The sequence below is a fragment of the Hyaena hyaena genome, unplaced genomic scaffold (assembly GCF_003009895.1).
Source record: "Hyaena hyaena isolate Hyena2069 unplaced genomic scaffold, ASM300989v1 scaffold_1161, whole genome shotgun sequence".
Lineage (NCBI taxonomy): Eukaryota > Metazoa > Chordata > Mammalia > Carnivora > Hyaenidae > Hyaena > Hyaena hyaena.
In genome coordinates this window covers 402,724-423,345 of record NW_024081795.1, presented here as the reverse complement: position 1 = coordinate 423,345, position 20,622 = coordinate 402,724, and the positions used below count along the sequence as shown (strand labels likewise).

General features: G+C 47.1%; 1 protein-coding gene across 6 annotated transcripts in view; it reads left to right on the top strand.

Moving 5' to 3' along the window:
• Positions 1-495: 495 nt before the first annotated feature.
• Positions 496-20,622, top strand: part of MOCS1 (molybdenum cofactor synthesis 1) — a 37,914-nt gene continuing 17,787 nt past the window's right edge. For 3 of the 6 annotated variants that reach the window (XM_039222584.1, XM_039222582.1, XM_039222586.1), the window contains exons 1-4: positions 496-662; positions 8,273-8,331; positions 9,004-9,092; positions 9,687-9,854. In XM_039222584.1, the coding sequence (XP_039078515.1) occupies positions 540-662; positions 8,273-8,331; positions 9,004-9,092; positions 9,687-9,854 (439 nt within the window). In that variant the 5' untranslated portion in view covers positions 496-539. Of the gene's footprint in view, positions 663-8,204; positions 8,332-9,003; positions 9,093-9,686; positions 9,855-20,622 lie in introns of all 6 variants that reach the window. The other 3 variants (XM_039222585.1, XM_039222583.1, XM_039222587.1) reach the window with 1 other exon arrangement.

Below are 20,622 nucleotides of genomic sequence, written 5' to 3'. Positions count from 1 at the left end.
TCAACCTTTTACCAGGGCCTAGACTACACTAAGGTAGTGAGATGAGACATAAATGTGCTGGGTCAGATCTTGTCTTCATATAAAATATTATTTTGTCCATCATGGACTTTTTTTTAGCATTAAATCTTTTAAAAATACTGCATTAAATATAATTTATCTTGATAACTTACTTTTTTGGCAAGTGTTTAAATTTTGTGCCCAAGGTAATGCTTCGTTCACCTGGCCCTAGTCCTGCCCTGCCTACAGCAGTTTGTGCTGGTCACACCACCACTTAGGTCCTGGACTGGCGCAGTCCAAGAAGCCTGTAGAAAGATTGGGATCTTCTGCTGACTTTGAACTAACGCTTCCCAAGCCCTAGAAGGAGAGGCGGGGTGAACTACAACTCCCAGGAGGCCACGCGTTGCGGCGCCCTCGCCGATTGGCTGCGTGGGCCCCGCCCACGCTCCGCCCCTGCCTCGAGGACCCCGGGCAGCGATCCCAGGGCTAGTGCGTTCCTGAAGCCTACTACCCAGTGGAGACTCGCCCAGCGGACAGGCTTCATGGCGGCGAGGCCAGTGTCCCGGATGCTGCGGCGGGTGCTGAGGTCCAGCGTCCGGAGCTGCAGCTCGGGGGCTCCAGTGACGCAGCACCGCCCTGGGGAGCCCTCCCAAACTGCAGCGGAGGTGAGCCCGCCCAGATCCACACCTTCCCCGCGGACGGGCGGCGTGGCCAGCTGTCCCTTACCCCGAGAAACATTCAGGCTGGGCCTTCTGGGAGGGACCCTTCAACACTTAATTGGGGGTGGGGAGAAGAGCGGAGGAATGCTCTCTGAACTGTCCAGTCTCACCCGACACCCCAAGGCGAAGGCGCTTCTTGGGGTGCTGCTTAACCACCTCCCTGTCCACCCAGCCATGGAACCCCCTTGCAGGTAAGAGTGACTGCCAGAGATGGGGGCGCAGGCAGGTAGGGTTCTGCGTCCAGTGAGTCGTTATGAGTGCCCTTCTCAGCCCTGCCTCACCCACCCTGTTTCTTGAGCCTTTGCTCCCTCCCCCTCAGTGGAGGTTGTCTGTGTGCGATCAGGTGTTCTTGTGTGACACCCTGGTTCACAGCGTGACAGTGGCTAAAAATGTCACCTTGGTGCCACCGGTAGTCAGTTGTCACTTCTGTAGTCACAGCGCTCTGCAACTTGTCCTTCACTGACTCTTTCAGTTTCATCCTGTCCCTTAGGAGGGCTGAGCGTCATTCTGGAGCAGAATGGAGCAGGATCCTCTTTTTCCTTAAGAGAATCCCAGTTTTCCTTAAGGTTTGGGAGCGGTCCCTACAGTCCTTCACAGCATCCCACAGAATGATTCACGTCCTAACAAGTTTTAAGTTTGGTGGTGTTTTTTTGCCCATGCGCTCAGGATAATTTGGAGAGAAGCAGGTCTTTTTCGTTTGGTGAAACCTCTTTTCTGGACCCATCCAGTCGTTCTTTTCCCGTTCCCTAGCACCAGGCTTCGTGTCCTGAGAGTCATTGTGTCCCTCCACACCACTGCCACTGTGGCTCAATGAGGCGAGGGCCCCAGCCTGACTTGCTTTCCCCCAAGTCTGATCCCTTCTAGAATCCTCAGATAATCAGGCCTCCTTGCTGGGAAGTGAAGTTTTTCAGTATCCTTGAACTCCCAGCTTCCCTGAGGGAAGAAGGAGGAAAGCAAAGATTGCTGAGAAAGCTTTAAAAATTCAGTGAAAGGGAAGTTTCTTCTTCCTCCTGCCCTTAATTTCCTTTGTGCCTCTCACAAGAGGACCTGTGCTAAGTGACTTCATACTTGGTATCCTTTAGTCCTCTCGGTAAGCCATGTGAGGTCAGGAATTTGCATTTTCAGGTGAGGGGGTCTCCCTGAGGTTAACTTCCCTGGAGTCACAGAGCTGAAAAGTAAGGGAGCAGGAACTCAGACTCTATGCCTCTTCCTGGCAGGGAGGGGAGGGCGAGAGGCTCTCCCGCCCTTTCCTTTACCCTTTAAGGGGAGGTAGAATTAGCAGTTTAAGAACACAGACTCTGGAGCAGAATGCCAGGGCTGGAAGGCATTCTAGCCCTTGCCCTTAGTAGATACATGAACTTCAGCAGATCCCTTTACATCTCCGTGTCTCAGCCTTCTCATTTGTAAATTGGGAATAAGTGTCTACTTCATAGGGTGGTTATAGAGACTTAAAAAGTTAATATATGTACTTAGAACGAAGCCTGACACACGTAAGTGTTGTGTTATGTACGTATGTGTCATAATTATTGTTAACCTTGCCACATTGGTGCGTGCTGTGTCCCAGTGGTCCCCATTTTACACTCAGGGTGGCTATTCTTTCCACTACTTGGTCGTAGACTTCCTATGCTGGACACTTCCCACTAGGGTGATCCTCAGCAGGCAGGTTGTTCCTTGAGTGTTGGGTGCTCCCCCGCCTTTCTGCGTGGTGCTTAACACAGTACTCTGCAGGTAGTAGCGTCAACAGATATTTTTGGCTGTTTGAAACCCAGCTAGTGAGGGGGCATGTGGAATAGTGGAACGCTGGACAGGGAGCTCCAGGTTTTCACCTTCACTCTGCCTCCAATTTCACTTGCGTCCTGGGGCTGTCCCTTCCCCTCTCTACATGTCTTTAAAACCAGAGGGTTGGGGCTCCTGGGTGGCTCAGGCAGTTAAGCATCCGACTCTTGATTTCGGCTCAGGTCATAATCTCAGTCATGGGATTGTGCCCCATGTTGGGCTCTGTGCTGATACCACAGAGCTCCTGGGGTTCTCACTGCCTCTCTCTAAATAAATAAACTTTAAAAAAAAAAAAAAAGGCAAACACAAAACCAGAGGGTTGGACCAGCCCATCTTTACACAGTGGGGGAGGGCACAGAATGTCTTTAAGAAAATCTCAGAGGTGAGGCAAGGCTGGAGATATATACCATCAGCCTATTCAGAGCTTGCCAATTGGCAAGAGCAGGCGTAGGGCATTGGGAATCCCTGTCCTCGCTTCCCTTCCTGCAGGATACCTTTCCCTGCAGGGAAAGTCAGAGGGAAAGGCCACTGAGTGCTGTCTGTGTGCCAGGGTGTGGGTGTGAGAGGGGGGGTGAGGTGTGCAGTGGTGGCTAGCTCGGAGGGCAGTGGAAAGTGGCCCTTTGGCTTGGTCCAAGGATAGGTTCAATAGCTTCTACAGGTGGAAAGGGGAGGTGGCGGAGTGTGGGTAAAGTGGGCAGGTGGGTAGGGGAGACGCAGCTACCTGCTGGCCTGATTGGGGTGGCGCACACAACCTTCTCTGCAGGGCTTACCCTGGCCTGGAAGCACTCCACCCCTCTTTCTTCCTCCAGGCTCCATGAAGTTGTCGTAGGGACAGATCACAGGGGCCTCGCCTCAGGTCCTGGGCCTGCTGCCTTGGGGCAGAAGCAGGGGAGAGGGTGACTTTTGGCAAGGCAGAGGCACCGAGCTTTTCAGACGTCCAGAAAGACCAAATGTTGGAGAGGGGGTTATGCAGGAAGGAAGTGGATGTAGGAGGTGAAGGTAGAAGGGGACAGCAGGGGCTGGTCTGGGGCAGTGGCACACGAAGGGAAAGAACTTTAAGGGCTTATCTTGAGTTCTAGTCTTTCCTTCAGAATCTTTGCTTCAGTGAAGTGTGATTATCTGAGCCAGGAGCCATAGGTGTAAAGACCTCACACTTAAGGGGGGGGTGGAGGGAGGGAGAGGGGTAGATCCAGACCTGGGACTTGGCACGTTGCTAGGTCTTATTGTGGTTTTTTTTTTTTTTTTTTAATTTTTTAAGTTTATTTATTTATTTTGGGAGAGACAGACAGTATAAGCGGGGGAGGAGCAGAAAGAGAGAGGGATCCAGAGAATCCCAAGCAGGCTCTGTAATACTGTCAGCACAGAGCCCGACACGGGGCTCGAACCCACAAAACCATGAGATCATGACCTGAGTCAAAACCAAGAGTTGGACGCTTGACTGACTGAGCCCCCCAGGCACCCCTCCGTTTTCTTGTTTAGTAGAGATTAACTTCAAGGCACCCCTGGTGTACATCATCCCAAATCAACAGGGATCCGAAATCAGAGCCACTGATATCAGAGTTTATCATGTGTTCTTTTTCTCTTGAATCACCTTGCTTATTATACTCTAGAACTATTTGGGAGCTGGCCTTTCTCATTCAAAACAATGCCCAAAGTTAGGGACTACCTTGAGGGCAGCGTCTGTCCCTTAACCAACTCCTTGGTACCACCCTTCTCCACCCCACCACGCCCCAATCTGCAGTGGGTAGGTAGGCAAGATATAACCAGGAGCCTACAGTAGGCTGCCTGGGGTGTGGTTACCTGCACTTGTATCCATGGTCCTGGAGGAGCCCAGACCCCACTTGTTCTGCTTTGGGTGGTGTGACAACAGATCTGAAACCCCAGCCTTGGCCCATCTACCATTAACTAGCATGGGGACCTTGAAGGACCAGCGAAGCTGGCAAGACCAGGACAGCTACTCACAGCACACACATTTGTGGTGCTCCTCCACAAGCATGTTTAATAGATCAGTATATGTAAGTAGGAATTATATTAAGAAAATGGCAGAGTGCCAGAACTCCTCCAACTGAGTTAGGTAGAATTATTTTACACCTTTTATGGATGAGGAAACTTAAGGCCTAAAGAATTTGGGTGATTTGCTCTATGGCTAGTTAGTCATAAAGCCAGTCCTGTAATTCAGGTTTATCTGCTCCCAGATCCTCTGCTTAGAGTCAACAAGTACTCCCCGAATTAAAAGAGCTCCTGATCCTCGTCTTGCTGGGCCAGTGGTCCTCAGCCAAGCTACAGAGGGAAGAGCTGACACATTAAAATAAAATTAAAATAAAATAAAATAAAATAAAAGGCCAGGGCCCCATCTCAGAGCAGTGGAGTCACTCTTTGGAGTGGGGCTCTGGTATCAGCACTTCTCAGAAGCACTCCTGGCTATTTAGATGTGTGACCAGAGTTGAGAGCTGCTGTACTTGACGAAAGCATTTGGAAGGAGAGACAAGCCTGGAAATGAATGACCCCAGTGTGACTGGCTTTGCACACACCACCTTGCTCTTCTGATTAAGGACCAGCCTATTTGTTCATTGATACAGTAGCATACTGTGTAGACACTGGGATACAGAATCAGGCAGGAGGGCTTCCCCACATGGGGGAAGCAGTCTGGTCCAGGCTGGGGCCCTGAGAATATGAGCAGCTAAGGGCCTTCTGCTCCTTCTGATGTGCCCCAGCCCTTCTTGGGTGAGAGGCATCGCTGTCCCCCCTGCCCGGAAATGCCCTCTGGGTCCAGGGCTCCTCTGACTGGTGCTGATTTTTTTTCCTCCAGGGGGTTTAAAGGAAAGGGAAAAATAGAAGACTGAAAGTAGGACATGCAGTGTTGGAGGAGAGAAGAGGCAGGGATGAGGCTTGTTAACATGAAAGTGAAGAGTTTGCAAGCCTGGCTGGGTGAGAGACTGTGGGGGGGCGCGGGGTGGTGGTGGAGAGAGGGTACTGGAGGTGCAGAGTCTGAATGAATCTAGATAAAATCTCCCCAGGTCTCAGCGGTGAATTCCGGCCTGCACCTCCCAGGGCCACAACAGACTGCCTGATTCCATTCTCTGTTGCCCCACGATGATGCTTGCTGCCCTGTTTCTGCTGAGTCACGCTCCTTGGTCCTCTCATTTGCTCCCAATTCCTTTCCTTTGGCTCCTCTCTCACCCAGCCACCAACCCCCAACATGTCAAGATTAGGGTGAGGGTGACTAGTGAGGGGGTGGCTTCTGGGACGATGAACGGATTCCTGGATTGCAAATAGCTGTTGATGAAGAATTGGGTGCCCCTCTGCCAGAAATCCGGACTTCCAGGCATCTGATCTCTTGGACTCGAGGCCAATGGGGCTCTTGACTCTGTAGTGGCTTGTGCTCCACCCGCAAGGCTACTGGTGGAAAGGCAGTGGGGTGAGCAGGAAGGTAAGAGGTCCTGTTGGGATTATAGCAGACAGCAGCTCACAGAAATGACTGTGGCTTGCTTGTCATTGGATTGTGGGCAGGATTTCTTGGAGGACGGTGGGGACACTGGCCTTGGGGTGGGCAGAGTGAGGTCACCCTTATGGACTCAGGAAAATCCTGCAAGCACCCTCACATGTTTTCACTCCGTTGTAAGTATGTGAGTCAGTGGCCCTTGACCCCACGTATACATTAGAACCACATAGACAGACTAAAAATGCAAGTGCTCAGAGATCCAAATTGAGTTGGTCTCCAGTAGAAGTTTTTTGTTTTTTTTTAAATTTTTATTTATTTTTGAGAGAGAGAGAGAGAGACAGAACGTGAGTGGGGGAGGGGCAGAGAGCTAGAGGGAGACAGACTCTGAAGCAGGCTCCAGGCTCTGAGTTATCAGCACAGATCTCAACACGGGGCTCGAACCCATGAATTGAGATCATGACCTGAGCCGAAGTCTGACACTTAACCAACTGAGCCACCCAGGCGCCCCAGTGGAAGTTTTTTCTTAAGCGGCCAGGTGGTTCTAATGTGCAGCAAGGGCTCAGAAGGTCGCCGAAGTCAAGGTTCCTTCTTGCTGGGTGCAGGTGAACGGTTACCCTGGGCCTTGGGGGCCTGTGGCCTTCTGCTGTCTTAGATTACAAGACCGTGATAATCCTAGGTGTTTATTTGCCAGCTTCCTGAACCTCCCCTTTCCCCCTCTTCCCTTCACTCACCTGAGCACATAGCTGTGTTCTTATTTTACAACTGGGAAAACAGGCCTGGAGAAGTTGGGGAGCTTTCTCAGGGTGTCAGATCACACCTGGCCCAGAAACCAAGGGCGCTTGGTGCAGATCCCTGTCCATAGACCTCATGAACGACCACCGGGTCTTAATTCCTTTGTTATAAAGATTCTAAAGAAAGGACTTCTCCCCACCTTGTGTGCCATCCCATGTGCCTTTTTGGATTTGCCTTTTGCAGTTAGAGGGAGGCACTTAGAACTTGGACTCAAACAACCTGGATTTGAATCCTGCCAGTGATGTTCTTGAACCCCATCCAAGCTTTGGTTGCAGTAATCTCTTCTGGGGGTAGGTGTGCGAATTGAGCAGAGAGCGTTCTGTGGACACTTTGAGATATTGTGTAAATGTTTCTTCTGTGGAACAGCTATCTCCTCAGCTTCTGTCATGACCAAGGGTTGTGCTCTCAAAGCAGATCAGACTAGATCCGGCTTGGGAAAAGGGTGAGGTTGGCTGCCTCCTTTCTCTCCCCAGGAGGAGTTTGGGCCTTGCAGGGAGCATTCTTGCAATCTCTTCCCTCTTAGGTCCTGGACAGTGGGTGCATGATGGTTCCCAGCAATGGGTGGGGTAGAGGATGAAGACTGGAGCAATCTCTACAGGGGGTTAGCGGGTGATCCTCCCAGCCCCTCCATCATGCCTTTCTAGAAGCTGGTGGCCCCATTCCTTCTGCAGGCCTCCTCGGTTGTGCTGTCCTTGCCCTCCAAAAGCCTTCTGCATGAGGGGAGCCCTCCCCATGCCCATCCCCCCTTCCCATCTCCCTTCCCATCCACCTTCCCTTCCGCAGCTGTGTGGAGTCCTCTGCTGCTCCCAACTTCTTGGCCTGTTGGGTCTTCCTGGGTGGCGAGGCCCCAGGGACCCCAGCCAATGGGGGGGTAGTTATGGGGAGGTGGCCTGTGTGACACCCATCCCTCAGAGTTGGTGAGTTTGCTTTGAGCTCCTTCTGTCTCCCATTGCAGAGGTAAGGAATAGGAGGTCTGGTTGGAGAAGCGGCTTACCGTGTGTCCCAGGCAGTGCGGTGGCAGCAGCCTAGGCCATCTCCTCTGGGTTACCCACCTCCTCTCCTCCATTCTGGACATGCTTGCCAGCTGGCATAGTTGCTGGGTGGCTCATTCTCTCCCATGGGCCCATCTAGGAAATACTGGAGGTGTTTGTTCCTGGACAGGCCTCCTTTGAAGGGATGTAAGGGGGTGACAGGGAGAGAAAGGGGGCAGGGCAGCTTTGTCCCCATAGAGGTCCCACACCCTGGGGCTGATTTGGGGTCTGGGGAACAGGTCCTTCCCTGCAGGCCTGTTTCCCAGTCTGTGAGTGAGAGGGAGAAACCCCACCACCCGCAGGACTGCAGAGCCCACCCAGATGTCAGGGATGAAGGTGGGGGAGGGAATGGCTGATGGGAGGGGGCTTCTGTCCCCAAGTTGGCTCTTCCTCCCCTCTCCCACCGCCAGGGCACAGAGGCCCACATTTACTCCGGCTGCATTGCAGGAGCTGTCCAGGCGGAGACAGTTCCTGCGGGAGCACGCAGCCCCCTTCTCCGCCTTCCTCACCGACAGCTTCGGCCGGCAACACAGCTACCTGCGGATCTCCCTCACCGAGAAGTGCAACCTCAGATGTGAGTCACCTTCCTGGGCCCCTGTCCCCTGCTGAAGCAGCTTCTGAACTGTCCCCAGACCCAGGAATCCTCCTCAGCCCTCCCCATTCCTCTTAACCGGCCTCTCTGCCCACCCTTCTTCCCTGCTTGCCAGCTGGGGTTCTGGAGCAAGATGGGGGTCAAGGTTGAGTTTTATGATCCTGGGAGCTGGCTTCTACTTGGGACTGGATTTGAGAACAGAATTATAATTGAGATTGGACCTAAATCTCACTCTTCAGGACTCTGTCCCCTTTCCTGCTGTTTCACGTGGTTCCTGAAGTTCAGGACGTGGTCAGGGGCAGGCGTGGGGGTCCTGGACACCGTAAACACATGAGGTACACAGCAGTGCCCATGGCCAGCACTGCCAGCTATGGAGACACCCCAGTCCCGTGATGGAAGTTGTCTGGGGCCAGGCAGATACACAGAGTACTCATTTGTGGAGTGCTCTGGGGGTGTGGCCACTGCTGGAGGGACTTCCCAAAGTTTGTTTGTCCCTCCCTCTTGCTTTCCATGGTAGCTCCCAATAACAAATGTATTTATTTCATGGCCCAATAAATACATGTGTGTGTGTAGTAAATGTTTAACCAAACAGTACTCACTGCATGCAGTCCCAATGTTCTGATACTTGTTACCTTTTCTGTTCTATCTTAAAAGACCCATTCTGGACCCATCACTAATTGGACTACAGGACCCTATGACAGAGGTTGACCCAGTCCTTGACAAAACTCCCACAGGAGCTGATGGTAGGGGATGATGCACCCTTACTTGCCCCATTCTGATACCTCACCCTGAGCAAGTAGTACCTCAGTTTTCCAACCTGTGAAATGGAGCTGATAACCTGACTGGGTGTGAGAATGCCTGTCACTATAGAGGAGCCTGACTTCTAATATGTCAGAGAATACCTCCCAGCCTGTTTCACTTCGTGACCCAAACACGCAGGGGTAACTGTTTCCCAAGCCAGATGAAATGAAAGAGGGTGAACAGCACCAGAAGGAGTGGGCTCAGGGGCCCTGGCCTTCCAGGCAGACCTTGCTCAGCCACCCCATGTGCTGAGGGAATCAGCCGCTTGTCCCCCACTTCAAGCTGGGTTCTGCTCTCTGCCTGCTTCATCCTCTTTAATCTATACCCTCAGCTTCCCCTCTGAGGGAAGAGGGGTTGTTGACATGTTACAGATGAGAAACATGAGAGACAGTCTGTAAGGTCTGTACTAGCTCACATTTGGTGAGGTTGCTCCTCACCATCCAGGAATGGATGGTCATGGAGTGGGGGTCTGGAGGCACCATGGGCCCAACCGCCGTGGTCACGTCCTGCCTCTGTGTTCCCTCCGCTCCCCTCAGGTCAGTACTGCATGCCTGAGGAGGGCGTCCCACTGACCCCCAAGGCTGACCTCCTGACCACAGAGGAGATCCTGACCCTTGCCCGGCTCTTTGTAAAAGAAGGTATAGACAAGATCCGGCTTACCGGGGGAGAGCCGCTCATCCGGCCAGACGTGGTGGACATTGTGGGTGAGTTTGACCAAAGCTGTGGCCACTTCTCCCAGCTCCGGCCTCATCTGGCTGGACTTCAGTATTCATATCGGCAGTTGACATCCATTCAGAGCATAATGTCCCCTTAGTCCTACTACCTTCTGAGACGACTACCTTTGTTATTCCTATTTTCTTAGAAAATGACGCACAGAAGTTCAGTAATTTGCTCAGTGTTAGGAAGCGAGTAAGTGCCAGAGCCTGGTGGCTTGCTGTCATGTTTAGACTGAAATCTTCACCAGGGCCCTGAGGCCCACGTGCTCTGGCTTCTGCTGACCTCTGAGATTTCTTGTCTGCCCTTCAGCCTCCATTCACACCGCTGGGTCTTTGTCCTTGCTCTTCCCTTTGCTGGGAGCCCAGGGCACACTGCTTGCCTCGTTCAGGTCTCTGCTCACAAAGGGTCTCCTTGGAGAGGAGTCCTTGACCACTGTCTCTAGAATACATCTCCACATACACACCCCAGCCACCTTCTGTCTCCGAACTTGGCAAGCTAGAGCCCACAGGCCTAACCTGGGCTACTGCCGGTTTATGTATGGCCTGCAGGCTGAGGATGGTTTTTTTTTTTTTTTTTTTTCTCAATGTTTTCTATTTATTTCTAGGAGAGAGAAAGACAGCGTGAGCCGGGGAGGGTCAGAGAGAGAGGGAGACACAGACTCTGAAACAGGCTCCAGGCTCTGAGCTGGCAGTCAGCACAGAGCCTGACGCGGGGCTCGAACCCACGAACCGCGAGATCATGACCTAAGCGAAAGTCGGACGCTTAACCGACTAAGCCACCCAGGTGCCCCTGAGGATGGTTTTTATATTTCTAAGTGGTTGGAAAAAAAATCAAAAGCAGAATAGGGTTTTGTGACACATGGCAATGACATGAAATCATAAGTTCACTGTTTGGGAATAAAGTTTTATTGGAACATAGCTGCACCCGCTCATTTACACAACTCCCAGGGCTGCTTCTGCAGCGTTGAATAGGTGGTACCAAAGACCAGGTGGCCAGCAAAGCCAAAAATATTACTGTCAGGCCTTTTGCAGAAAAAGTGTGGCGAACCCTCTACTCGATCCCCTTATCCTATCTTATTTTTTCTTCATAGCATTTGTCTCATCCAGTGTTATGTTACTTGGTTGAATATTTATGTCTCCTTTGTGTTGGCTCTCCCTCCCATTAACGGATGTGAAAGCTCTCAGGGAACCGAGGCAGGTTTTATAATCCTGGCACCTGGGAACATGCCTGGACAGGTAACTGATGCTGGCTGATGCTTATTGGTTTGGAGTATGATCTCTGGAGTAGGAGATACCTGTGTATGAATGTCGGCTGTGCCTCTTACTAGCAGCATGCCTTTGGGCAGCTTGTAAAAAAGCCACTCTGAGCCTCCAGGTAAGGATGAGGCTGATCTGAGGAGGAAGTGAGCAGGCAGTGCCCGGCGCGTGGCTCCGTAAGGGGTCAGCTGGAGGCCCTCCTGCCATGCGTTGCTTCTACACCCCAGCGGCAGGCAGAGAGAGATCTTTGCTTTTGTAGTTCTAGATGATGAAATCAGAGGGAAATAAGGTTCTGTGTTCTTGACTGTGAAGCTCGCTGCTCTGGATGGGGTCTCCCAGGCCTCCGTCCTCTGCCTCATTCGCTGGTTCAGTGACTTCTCTGAAACCTTCTCATGTGCCCAATACTGTGCTGGGGGCACAAAGGCGAATGGACTGCAGGCCCTGGTGTTAAGGACCCACAGCCCATGGGTGGGAGCAGCCACTGGCGCCAGCTGTCCGAGAAAGACTGAGAAAGGGGAGCCCAGGAGTTGTGGAAGCCCAAAGAAGGTGCCGCTGTCAGCCTTTTCTTCCCTCCTTCCCCGTGGCCAGTCCACCAGCCTGCGCTGGTCATGTGACCTGGGATCCTGCCATCAACCCTCCACTGGATGCGCCAGCCCAGGGGAGCTGACCCCTACTCCAGGTGGCTCCTCAGAGCTCAAAGCAGACTGGGTTCCAGGAAGGGACTGAACCTGCTGAACCCGGTTGGCTGCCAGGCCCGGCCCCCTCGTTCAGGCCATAGCCTCTGCCCTCTGGCACAGGTTTCATCTTCAAACCCTGTGTTCCGTGCCAGGGCCTGTGGGGGTGCAGAGGGGGCAGGGATCCCTGTCGGATGGAGAGGAGTGACTGAGGACAGACCTGGGGACACAGGTTCTTCTATGGGAGCTGCCGACCTACATGGAGGGAAGAATGGAAATCAGGAAAGCTGGCGGCCCTTTCCCCATCTGCCGCCGCCCCGCCACGTGAACTCATGCAGATTCCTTACCCGCCCCGGGCCTCAGTGCCCTCATCTGTGCACTAGCCTCTGCAAGGGTCTTCCCTGCTGTAATGGCCCGTGGTTATGGGTCCTGGCTGATTACATGGGATGGATGAGAGTTGATCAGCATAGGGATGCTACGTAGGACAAGGACCTGGCCGCAGTGACCTGCTTAGGGGGCTTCACCTCCCACCCCCAAGGGCATAGGTGTCCTGGGAAAGACAGCCCTCTTCTTGTCTGTGATAGTGCTCCAAAAAATGGCAGCTGCAAGGCCTTGGATTGCTCTGGTGCCATGCTTACTAACACTTAGACATCTCTCAGCCAAGCTCCTCAGTCTTCCCCAGAGGTACTTCCTCAGAGCAGTAGGTGCTAGTGGGGAAGCAGGGCTGAGGGGAGGGGAGGGAATAGCAGAGTGGGGATGCTCACCAACACTTGTCCCCATGCTCCCAGGCTGGAGTACCCAGGGACCCCACCCAGGTTGCGGGTTTGTCTGAGCCTGCTGGCCTGACCACTTCGGATCCCTGCCTTGGGCCGGGTGCTGCAGAACTCCCCATGGGGAGACTGCCCAGCCCGCTCTGCTCCCCACCTGCATTGGCTGTGAATCCTGTTGCCAGCCCCAGACTGCCCGAGACTTCTCCCACCCGGCTTATGTGGGAACGAATTCCTCACCCCTTGCAGCTGAGCTCTTTGTGAGCAGTACTGCCCAACAGCACTTCGCCCGGTGGTGCAAACGTTGTGGATTGGTGTCGTGTGATGTGGGAGCTAGTACTCACATGTAGCCTTGGGCACTTGGGTGAAACCCGTGTGACTCAGGAACTGAACTGGTAACTTTATTACATTTTAAGTAATTGAAATCACCACATGTGGCCAGCAGGTATCATGTCATAGCAGAGGTTTGGGATTTTTTTTAAATCTATCATTCCCTATCTCCTTTTTTTTTTTAAAGTTTGTTTACTTATTAGACAGAATATGTGCACAAGCAGGGGAGGGACAGAGAGAGAGAGGAAGGATCTCAAGCAGGCTCTGTGCTGTCAGCGCACAGCCTGACACAGGGCTTGATCATGGACCTTAAGATCATCACCTGACCCCAAATCAAGAGCCGGATGCTCATCCAGCTGAGCTACCCAGGCATCCCACCTAAACAAAATACAGTGTTTTTGAACTTTATAAGGATTGTGCGGTGTATCTTTTAGGTCACATTCTTTCAGTGCAACCACACTTCATACACATCATCCTGTGAATGGATGGATAGGAATTCGTTCCTATTCTCTGCTGTTCCACTGTGTGAATATAGAACACTTTATCCAATTAGTGAGCATTTGGGCTATTGCCAGGGTTTTGGTGTTCTAAGTAGTGCTACTTTAAATATTTTTATTCTTGTTCACGCATCCTGGTGTGCACTTCCTGGAGGAATGGGATTGCAGCCTTGTAGAATGGGTAAATGATTAACTTTGGGAAATAATTTGGTCTTACCTTTCAAAGTGGTTATATGCCAGTCTCCTCTCCACCTAAGAGAGCCTTTGAACCACATCCTCCTCGACACTCATTATGCCTTTTCTGGGTTTTTGCCAGTTGAATGAGGATGAAATGGTATTTTATTTGGTCTTCATTTATATTTCCCTGTTTAAGAATGAGGTCAAGCATCTCTTCACATGTTTATCAGCCAAAAATATCTTTTGTATAATGGCGCGTTTTGTCTTCTGCCCATGTTTCTGTCTAGCTATTTGTTCTTTCATATTGGTTTGGTAAAAGTTCTTTACGTTTGTTGCACATGTCTTCTCTCAGTGTGAAAAAATAAGCAACATTTTGTATAACAGTTCTGTTGATCAGTAGGGGTTCCTAAATGGGTCAGTTTTGTCCTTTATGGTTAGTGCTTTTTATATCTTTTTATTGAAACACCTCAACCGAGGTCAGAACACCTACATCTGTTTCTACTAAAACAGTTGAAGTTTTGTCTTTTGCATTTAAGTCCTTAGTTCATCTGTGGTTCATTTTTGGGAAACCAGCTTCATTTTTTTTCCATATGATAATAATTTTCTCTAGTTCTTTTTTATTGCAGCCTCTGCTTCCTCTCTAAATCTACCATGTGTGCCCTGGTGTGTTTTGAGTGCCATTCTGCTTAGCTTGTCTATCTTAATGCCAATGTCATACAGTCTTAATCACTGTAGCTTCATAATACACCCATTATCTGGTAGAGAAAGTTCTTTTTATTCTTCAGTAGTGCTTCAGCGATGCTTCTGTTCATGGAAGTTTTAGAATCAGCTTAGCGAGTTTCATGGAAAATTCTCTTGGGATTTCTTTTTCTTTTTTTTATTATCTGAAGATATACATACCATAAAACTTATTATCGTCACCATTTTTAAGTGGACATTTCAATGGTATTAAGTACATTCACACTGTTGTGCTCCATCCCCACCATTCATCTCTAGAACTCTTTTCATTTTGTAAATCTGGAACTTGATATCCATTAAACAGTAACTCTCCATTCTCCACTCCCCCCAGTCCCTGGCAACCACCGTTATACTTTGTCTTTATGATTTGGGCTACTCTAAGAACTTCATGTAAGTGGAATCATGCAGTATTCGTCTTTTTGTGTGTCTGGCTTATTTCATTTAGCATCATGCCCTCAAGGTTCATCCATGTTATAGCATATTGCAAGATTTCTTTTTATTTTTTTATTTATTTTTTTGTTTTTTATTTTTAGAGAGAGAATGAGTTGGGAGAGGGGCAGAGAGAGAGAAAGGGAGGGAGGGAGGAAGAGAGGGAGAGAATCTTAAGCAGGCTCCACACTCAACGTGGAGCCTGATGTGCGGCTCAATTCCACGACCCGGAGATTGACCTGAGCTAAAAGTCGGACGTTCAACTGACTGAGCCACCCAGGCACCCTGCAGAATTTTTTTTTAAAGCTGAATAATATTTTGCTTACATATATACCATGTTTTGGTAATCCATTCATTGGTCAACTTGGTTTGCTTCTACCATAATGCTGCTATGAACATGGGTATAGAAATATCTCTTTGAAACTCTGCTTTCAAGGAAATAGTGGAAGTAGAATTGCTGGGTCATATGGTAATTCTACTTTTAAGTTTTTTTATTTCTTTTGAGAAGAGACTGAGTGAGTGAGTGTGTGCAGAAGGAGGGGCAGAGACAGAGGGAGAGAGAATCCCAAGCAGGCTCTGCACTGTCAGCACAGAGCCCGACATGGGGCTCAATCCCATGAATTGCGAGATTATGATCTGAGCTGAAATCAAGAGTCAGATGCTTGGGACGCCTAGGTGGCTCAGTCGGTTAAGCGTCTGACTTCGGCTCAGGTCATGATCTCACAGTTCATGGGTTTGAGCCCCGCATCGGGTTCTGTGCTGGCAGCTCAGAGCCTGGAGCCTGTTTCAGATTCTGTGTCTCCCTCACTCTCTGCCCCTCCCCCGCTCATTCTCTGTCTCTGTCTTAAATATAAATAAGCTATTAAAAAAAAATTAAAAAAAGTCAGACGCTCAACCGACTGAGTCACCCAGTTATTATTTAATAAATTAAACTTATATTTTTAATTTTGGGGTGAGCCCCCCATACTGTTCTCCATAGCAGCTATACCATTTCACATCACTACCAGTGCACAGGGTTCAGCTTTCTCCACATCCTCTCCAACATTTGTTTCTGGTTTTTTGTTTTTGTTTTGTTTTGTTTTGTTTTTCTTTTTTTGAGAGTAACCATCCTAATGTGTGTGAGGTGGTATCATTGTAATTCTGACTTGCATTTCCCTGAGCATTAGTGATGTTGAGCATTTTTTCAAGTACTTATTGGCCATTCATCTGTTTGCTTTGGAGAAATGTCTATTCAAATCCTTTACCCATTTTTGAATTGGCTTGTTTTATTGTTGCTAAGCTATAGGAATTCCCTAATATTCTGGGGATTAACCCTTTATCAGATAGATGATTTAGAAATATTTCTCCCATTCTCTGTCTTGCCTTTTACTGTGTAGATAGCGTCTTTTGATGAGCAAAAATTTTAAATATTCCTCAAGTCCAGTTGGTCTATTTTTTCTTTTGTTGCTTGTGCCTTTGGTGTCATATCCAAGAAACCAGTGCCAAATCCAGTGTCACAAATCTTTTATGCTATGATTTTTTTCTAAAAATTTTATTGTTTTAGGGCTTCTATTTAGGACCTTGAGCCGTTTCAAGTTAATTTTTGTATATGATATTTGGTAAGTGTCCAACTTCATTCTTTTGCATGTAAATATCCAATTTTCCTAGCACCATTTGCTGAAAAGACTCTCTCTCCCCTGTTGAATGGTCTAGGCATCCTTAAAATCATTAGACTATATATGCTGATGTTTATTTCTGGACTCCTCCATTGGCGTATATGTCCATGCCAATACCACCCTGTTTTGATTACTGTAGCTTCATAATAGATTTTGAAACCAGGAAGTGTGACTCCTCTATTTGTTCTTCTTTTTCAAGATTGTTTTGACTATTTGGAATTCCCTGAGATTCCGTATGAATTTTAGGGTGGATTTTTCTGTTTCTACAAAGCATGTCATTGGATGTTGACCGAGATTGCATTGACTCTACAGATTTCTTTGGGTAGTATTGTCATGTTAACAATATTGTATCATCCAATCCATGATGTGTTTCCATTTATCTTTCATTTCTTTCAGCAATGTTTTATAGTTGTCATTGTAACAAGTCTTTCCCTCCTTGGTTAATTCCTAAGTTTTAAAATTCTTTTTGATAATGTAAATGGAATTATTTTTTTACAATTTTCTTTTCATAGGGAAAAGAAAATGTGTATCTGTTGGGATTTAAAAATTTGTCTTTAATATTTATTTTTGAGAGAGAGACAGCATACAAAAAGGGGAAGGGCAGAGAGAGAGAGAGAGGGAGACACAGAATCTGAAGCAGCTCCAGGTTCTGAGCTGTCAGCACAGAGTCCGACACAGGGCTTGAACCCATGAACCATGATATCATGACCTGAGCCGAAGTCAGACACTTAACTGATTGAGCCACCCAGTTCCCCATGTTGGGATTTTAATCTCATTAAATGTATATATCCAGCTGGGGAGAACTGACATTGTTTTTGTTCATATCTCCATCTTCCCACACCCATCTGCTTCCTTTTTCCTTCTCTGTGTTCTAGGTGGCTGACCCTTAGGGTCACCCAGCGTCTCTTGCCTGGTGGGTTTCTGAATGGTTTGGATTTCTGCACTGGGTTTTTGACAGTGACTGAATTCCCTCCGGGACTAAAACTGCCTCTCCATGGTGACTTAGTTGGATTCCTAACTTAATTTTCTCTCCATTTGCCTTTGTCCCTAGGCATGGTAATGGGTCCCCAGTGTTGCTAGTCTGAGTGCTATATTCATTGTTGGAGCCCTTAATTCTGCCCATACCTTTGCAAGTAGCCCTGTCACTAAAGTCTTTTATTTTAACAGGCAGAATTAATTCTGTTTTATGCTAGGGTTCTGACAGAGAGTGTCATTTTTTAAAATTACATTTTCTAATTGTTTTTGATATATTATAGCATTTGATAAGAATTAGGAGACTATGTCAGTTTAGATTCTTTGGAGTTTTCTATGCTAGCAACCATATCATCTGCAACTAAGGGAATTTTTTTCCCTTTCTTTTTTGCCTTTAATTTCCTTTTCTTGTTCTATTGCAATACCTAAGACCTCAAGAATGATTTGGAATAGTAGTAGTAATAGGACCATGTTCCTGATGTTTCCCCATTTAGAATATTCTTTATGATATTTTTTCAAAAGTAACTTTAATCAAATAATGAAGTTTCCTTACTAAAGCTTTTTTACAAATTTAAGTTATATTTTTTTAATGTATGTTAGGATGATTCATGATTTTTTTTTTGGTATGCTATTACTCTGAATGACAATATGGCTTCTTTTATATTAATCCTGTAGTACACCCAACCTAGTCATGGTTAACTATGCTCTTATCTACTGTTAGGTCCAGTTTATTTTAAGTTTTTACAATTATAGTCATGAGTGAAAGGGACATGTAATTTGCCATTCCCATGCCTGCCTTAACTGATTGTCATATCAAGTTGGGTAGTATATTAGTCCATTCAGTCTGCTCTAGCAAAATATCATAGATCAGGTAGCTTATAAATAAAACACATTTATTTCACAGTAGCAGAGGCCAGAAATCCAAGATCAAGGTGCCAGCGTGGTCAGGTGAGGGCTCTCTTCCGGGTCACGGACCTCTCATTGTATCCTCACGTAACAGAAGGGGCTCTGTGGGGTTCTCTCGTATCAGAGCACACATCCCTTCACCCTCAAGACCTCATCACTTCCCAAAGGACATACCTTCTAACATTGAGCGTTGGGATTCAACATGTGAATTTGGAGGGAGGCAGGGCACAAACATTTAACTGTAGTACATAGTGTTCCCTCTCATTCTTTCATGTGCAGGAGTTTGTATTAATCTGTGGTAATCACTTCAAAAATTTGATAGATCTCACCTGTAAAATTGCACCTGGTATATTCTTTGCATGGAGATTTTTAACTGAATCTCCAATTCCTTTAATGGTACTGCACTATTCAAATTCTTGACTTCTTTAGAGTCAGTTTTGATAGTTCTTTTTTTTTTTTATGACCTTTGTCATTCTATTTTCAGTTTATTGCTTTGAAATTGTCAGTAATATTTTCTTTTTAATCCATTTTATTTGAAATTTGATTTTATTTTAAATCTTGTGCTTTATTTCTACATTATCTTTTTTTTTTCTTGATAAATCTCACCAGAAGTTTATCTATTGTGCTAGTCTTCAAGAAACCAACTTTTGGATTTGTTGAATCTTACTGTATTTTATTACTTCTGTTTCCATCCTGGTGTAGCTTATTGCTTTCATAAATTTAGTTATAATAATTATTAATTTTCATTCTGATTTGTTCTTTGATCTATGAAATATGTACTGTTTTTAATATACATGTTTCTAAATATAAGGATTTTGCATTTATATTTTATTATTAAATTATAATTTATATAGTGGTCAGAGAATCTTAACTACATGATAATTCTTTAAAATGTATTGAGGCTTGCTTTATGACCTAGTATATTGGCAGTTTTTATAAATGTTCTATGTGTGCTTGCAGAGAATGGTTATTTAATTATTGGATGGAGATACTTATATTTGTTCATTGGATCCAGATGGTTAATTTTATTGTTCAAACCTTTAGTTATCTTCATTTGCTGGCTTTCTACCTGTTTGGGCTGCCAGTAATAAATCAGTGGATAGATAGGCTAATATCTCCCAGAGGTCCTATTTTTTTATTTTATTTTATATATAGCTGAGGTGATTTTATTAGGTTCATATGTGATTAGAATTGTTATGTCTTCTTCATAAATTGGATCTTTTATCACTAGGTAGTTGGTCTCCCCATAATGATACTTGGGGTCTTTAAGTTCTATGTATTTTATTTTAACCAAAGTTATATCAGCTTGCTTTTGGCTTTAGTCAGACCATTGTGTCTGCTTTCACCCTTTTACTTTAAATCTTTTTATGTTCTTATACCTTAGGTATGTCTGTTATAACGACACATAGCTGTTACTTTTGTTTCTCATATCAAATTTGACAATCTGACTTAACTAGTGAGTTTATTCTCGGTACCTTAGTAATGAAATATTTGCACTTGGTTCTATAATCCTTTGTCCTACTTTTTCTATGTTTTTTTTTTTTTTCCTCTCTTTTGGCTTTTTAAATAAGTGATCCCTCCTTCTCTCTAACGAGAACTTCAGCATACTTATAGGCCCTTGATTTTGTCAACCCTCCCCCCCACCATTATTGGTTTTTTTGTTTGTTTATTTTTGAGAAAGAGAGACAGATACGGAGCATAGTGGGGGGCGCAAGAGGGAGACACAGAATCCGAAGCAGGCTCCAGGCTCTGAGCTGTCAGCACAGAGCCCGATGCGGGGCTCAAACCCACGAATTAAGAGACCATGACCTGAGCCAAAGTCGGATGTTTAGCTGACTGAGCCACCTCGGTGCTCTGTATTGGTATTTTCTAGAATTTTATTTCTGGATTACTAGAACTACTCTGTCCCTCCATGTCACTTGTAAGCCCTCCCTGTCTTTTAAGATAACAAACTTCCCCAAGGTATTTGATCACCCATACTCTTGTAATTCTTGTTGTAACCCCTGAGTTTCTTTCTCCTCTTATTTGAGTATTCTCTCTAAAAGTTGCTTGATGTGTGTCTAATGGTGAATCTGAATCTAACTAAATCTGACAGGTAGTTTGTATAACGTTTTAAAGTAGTAGTGTAGAAGTTTTAATGTTATTTGAATGCATATAAAACTTTAAATTCAAGGTCCATTCCTTAGTTCTGTTAAAAATGTCACTACAGGGGCTCCTGGGTGGCTCAGTCGGGTGACCGTCCGACTTCAGCTCAGGTCATGATCTCACGGTTCGTGGGTTCGAGCCCCATGTCGGGCTCTGTGCTGACAGCCAGCTCAGAGCCTGGAGCTTGTTTCGGATTCTGTGTCTCCCTC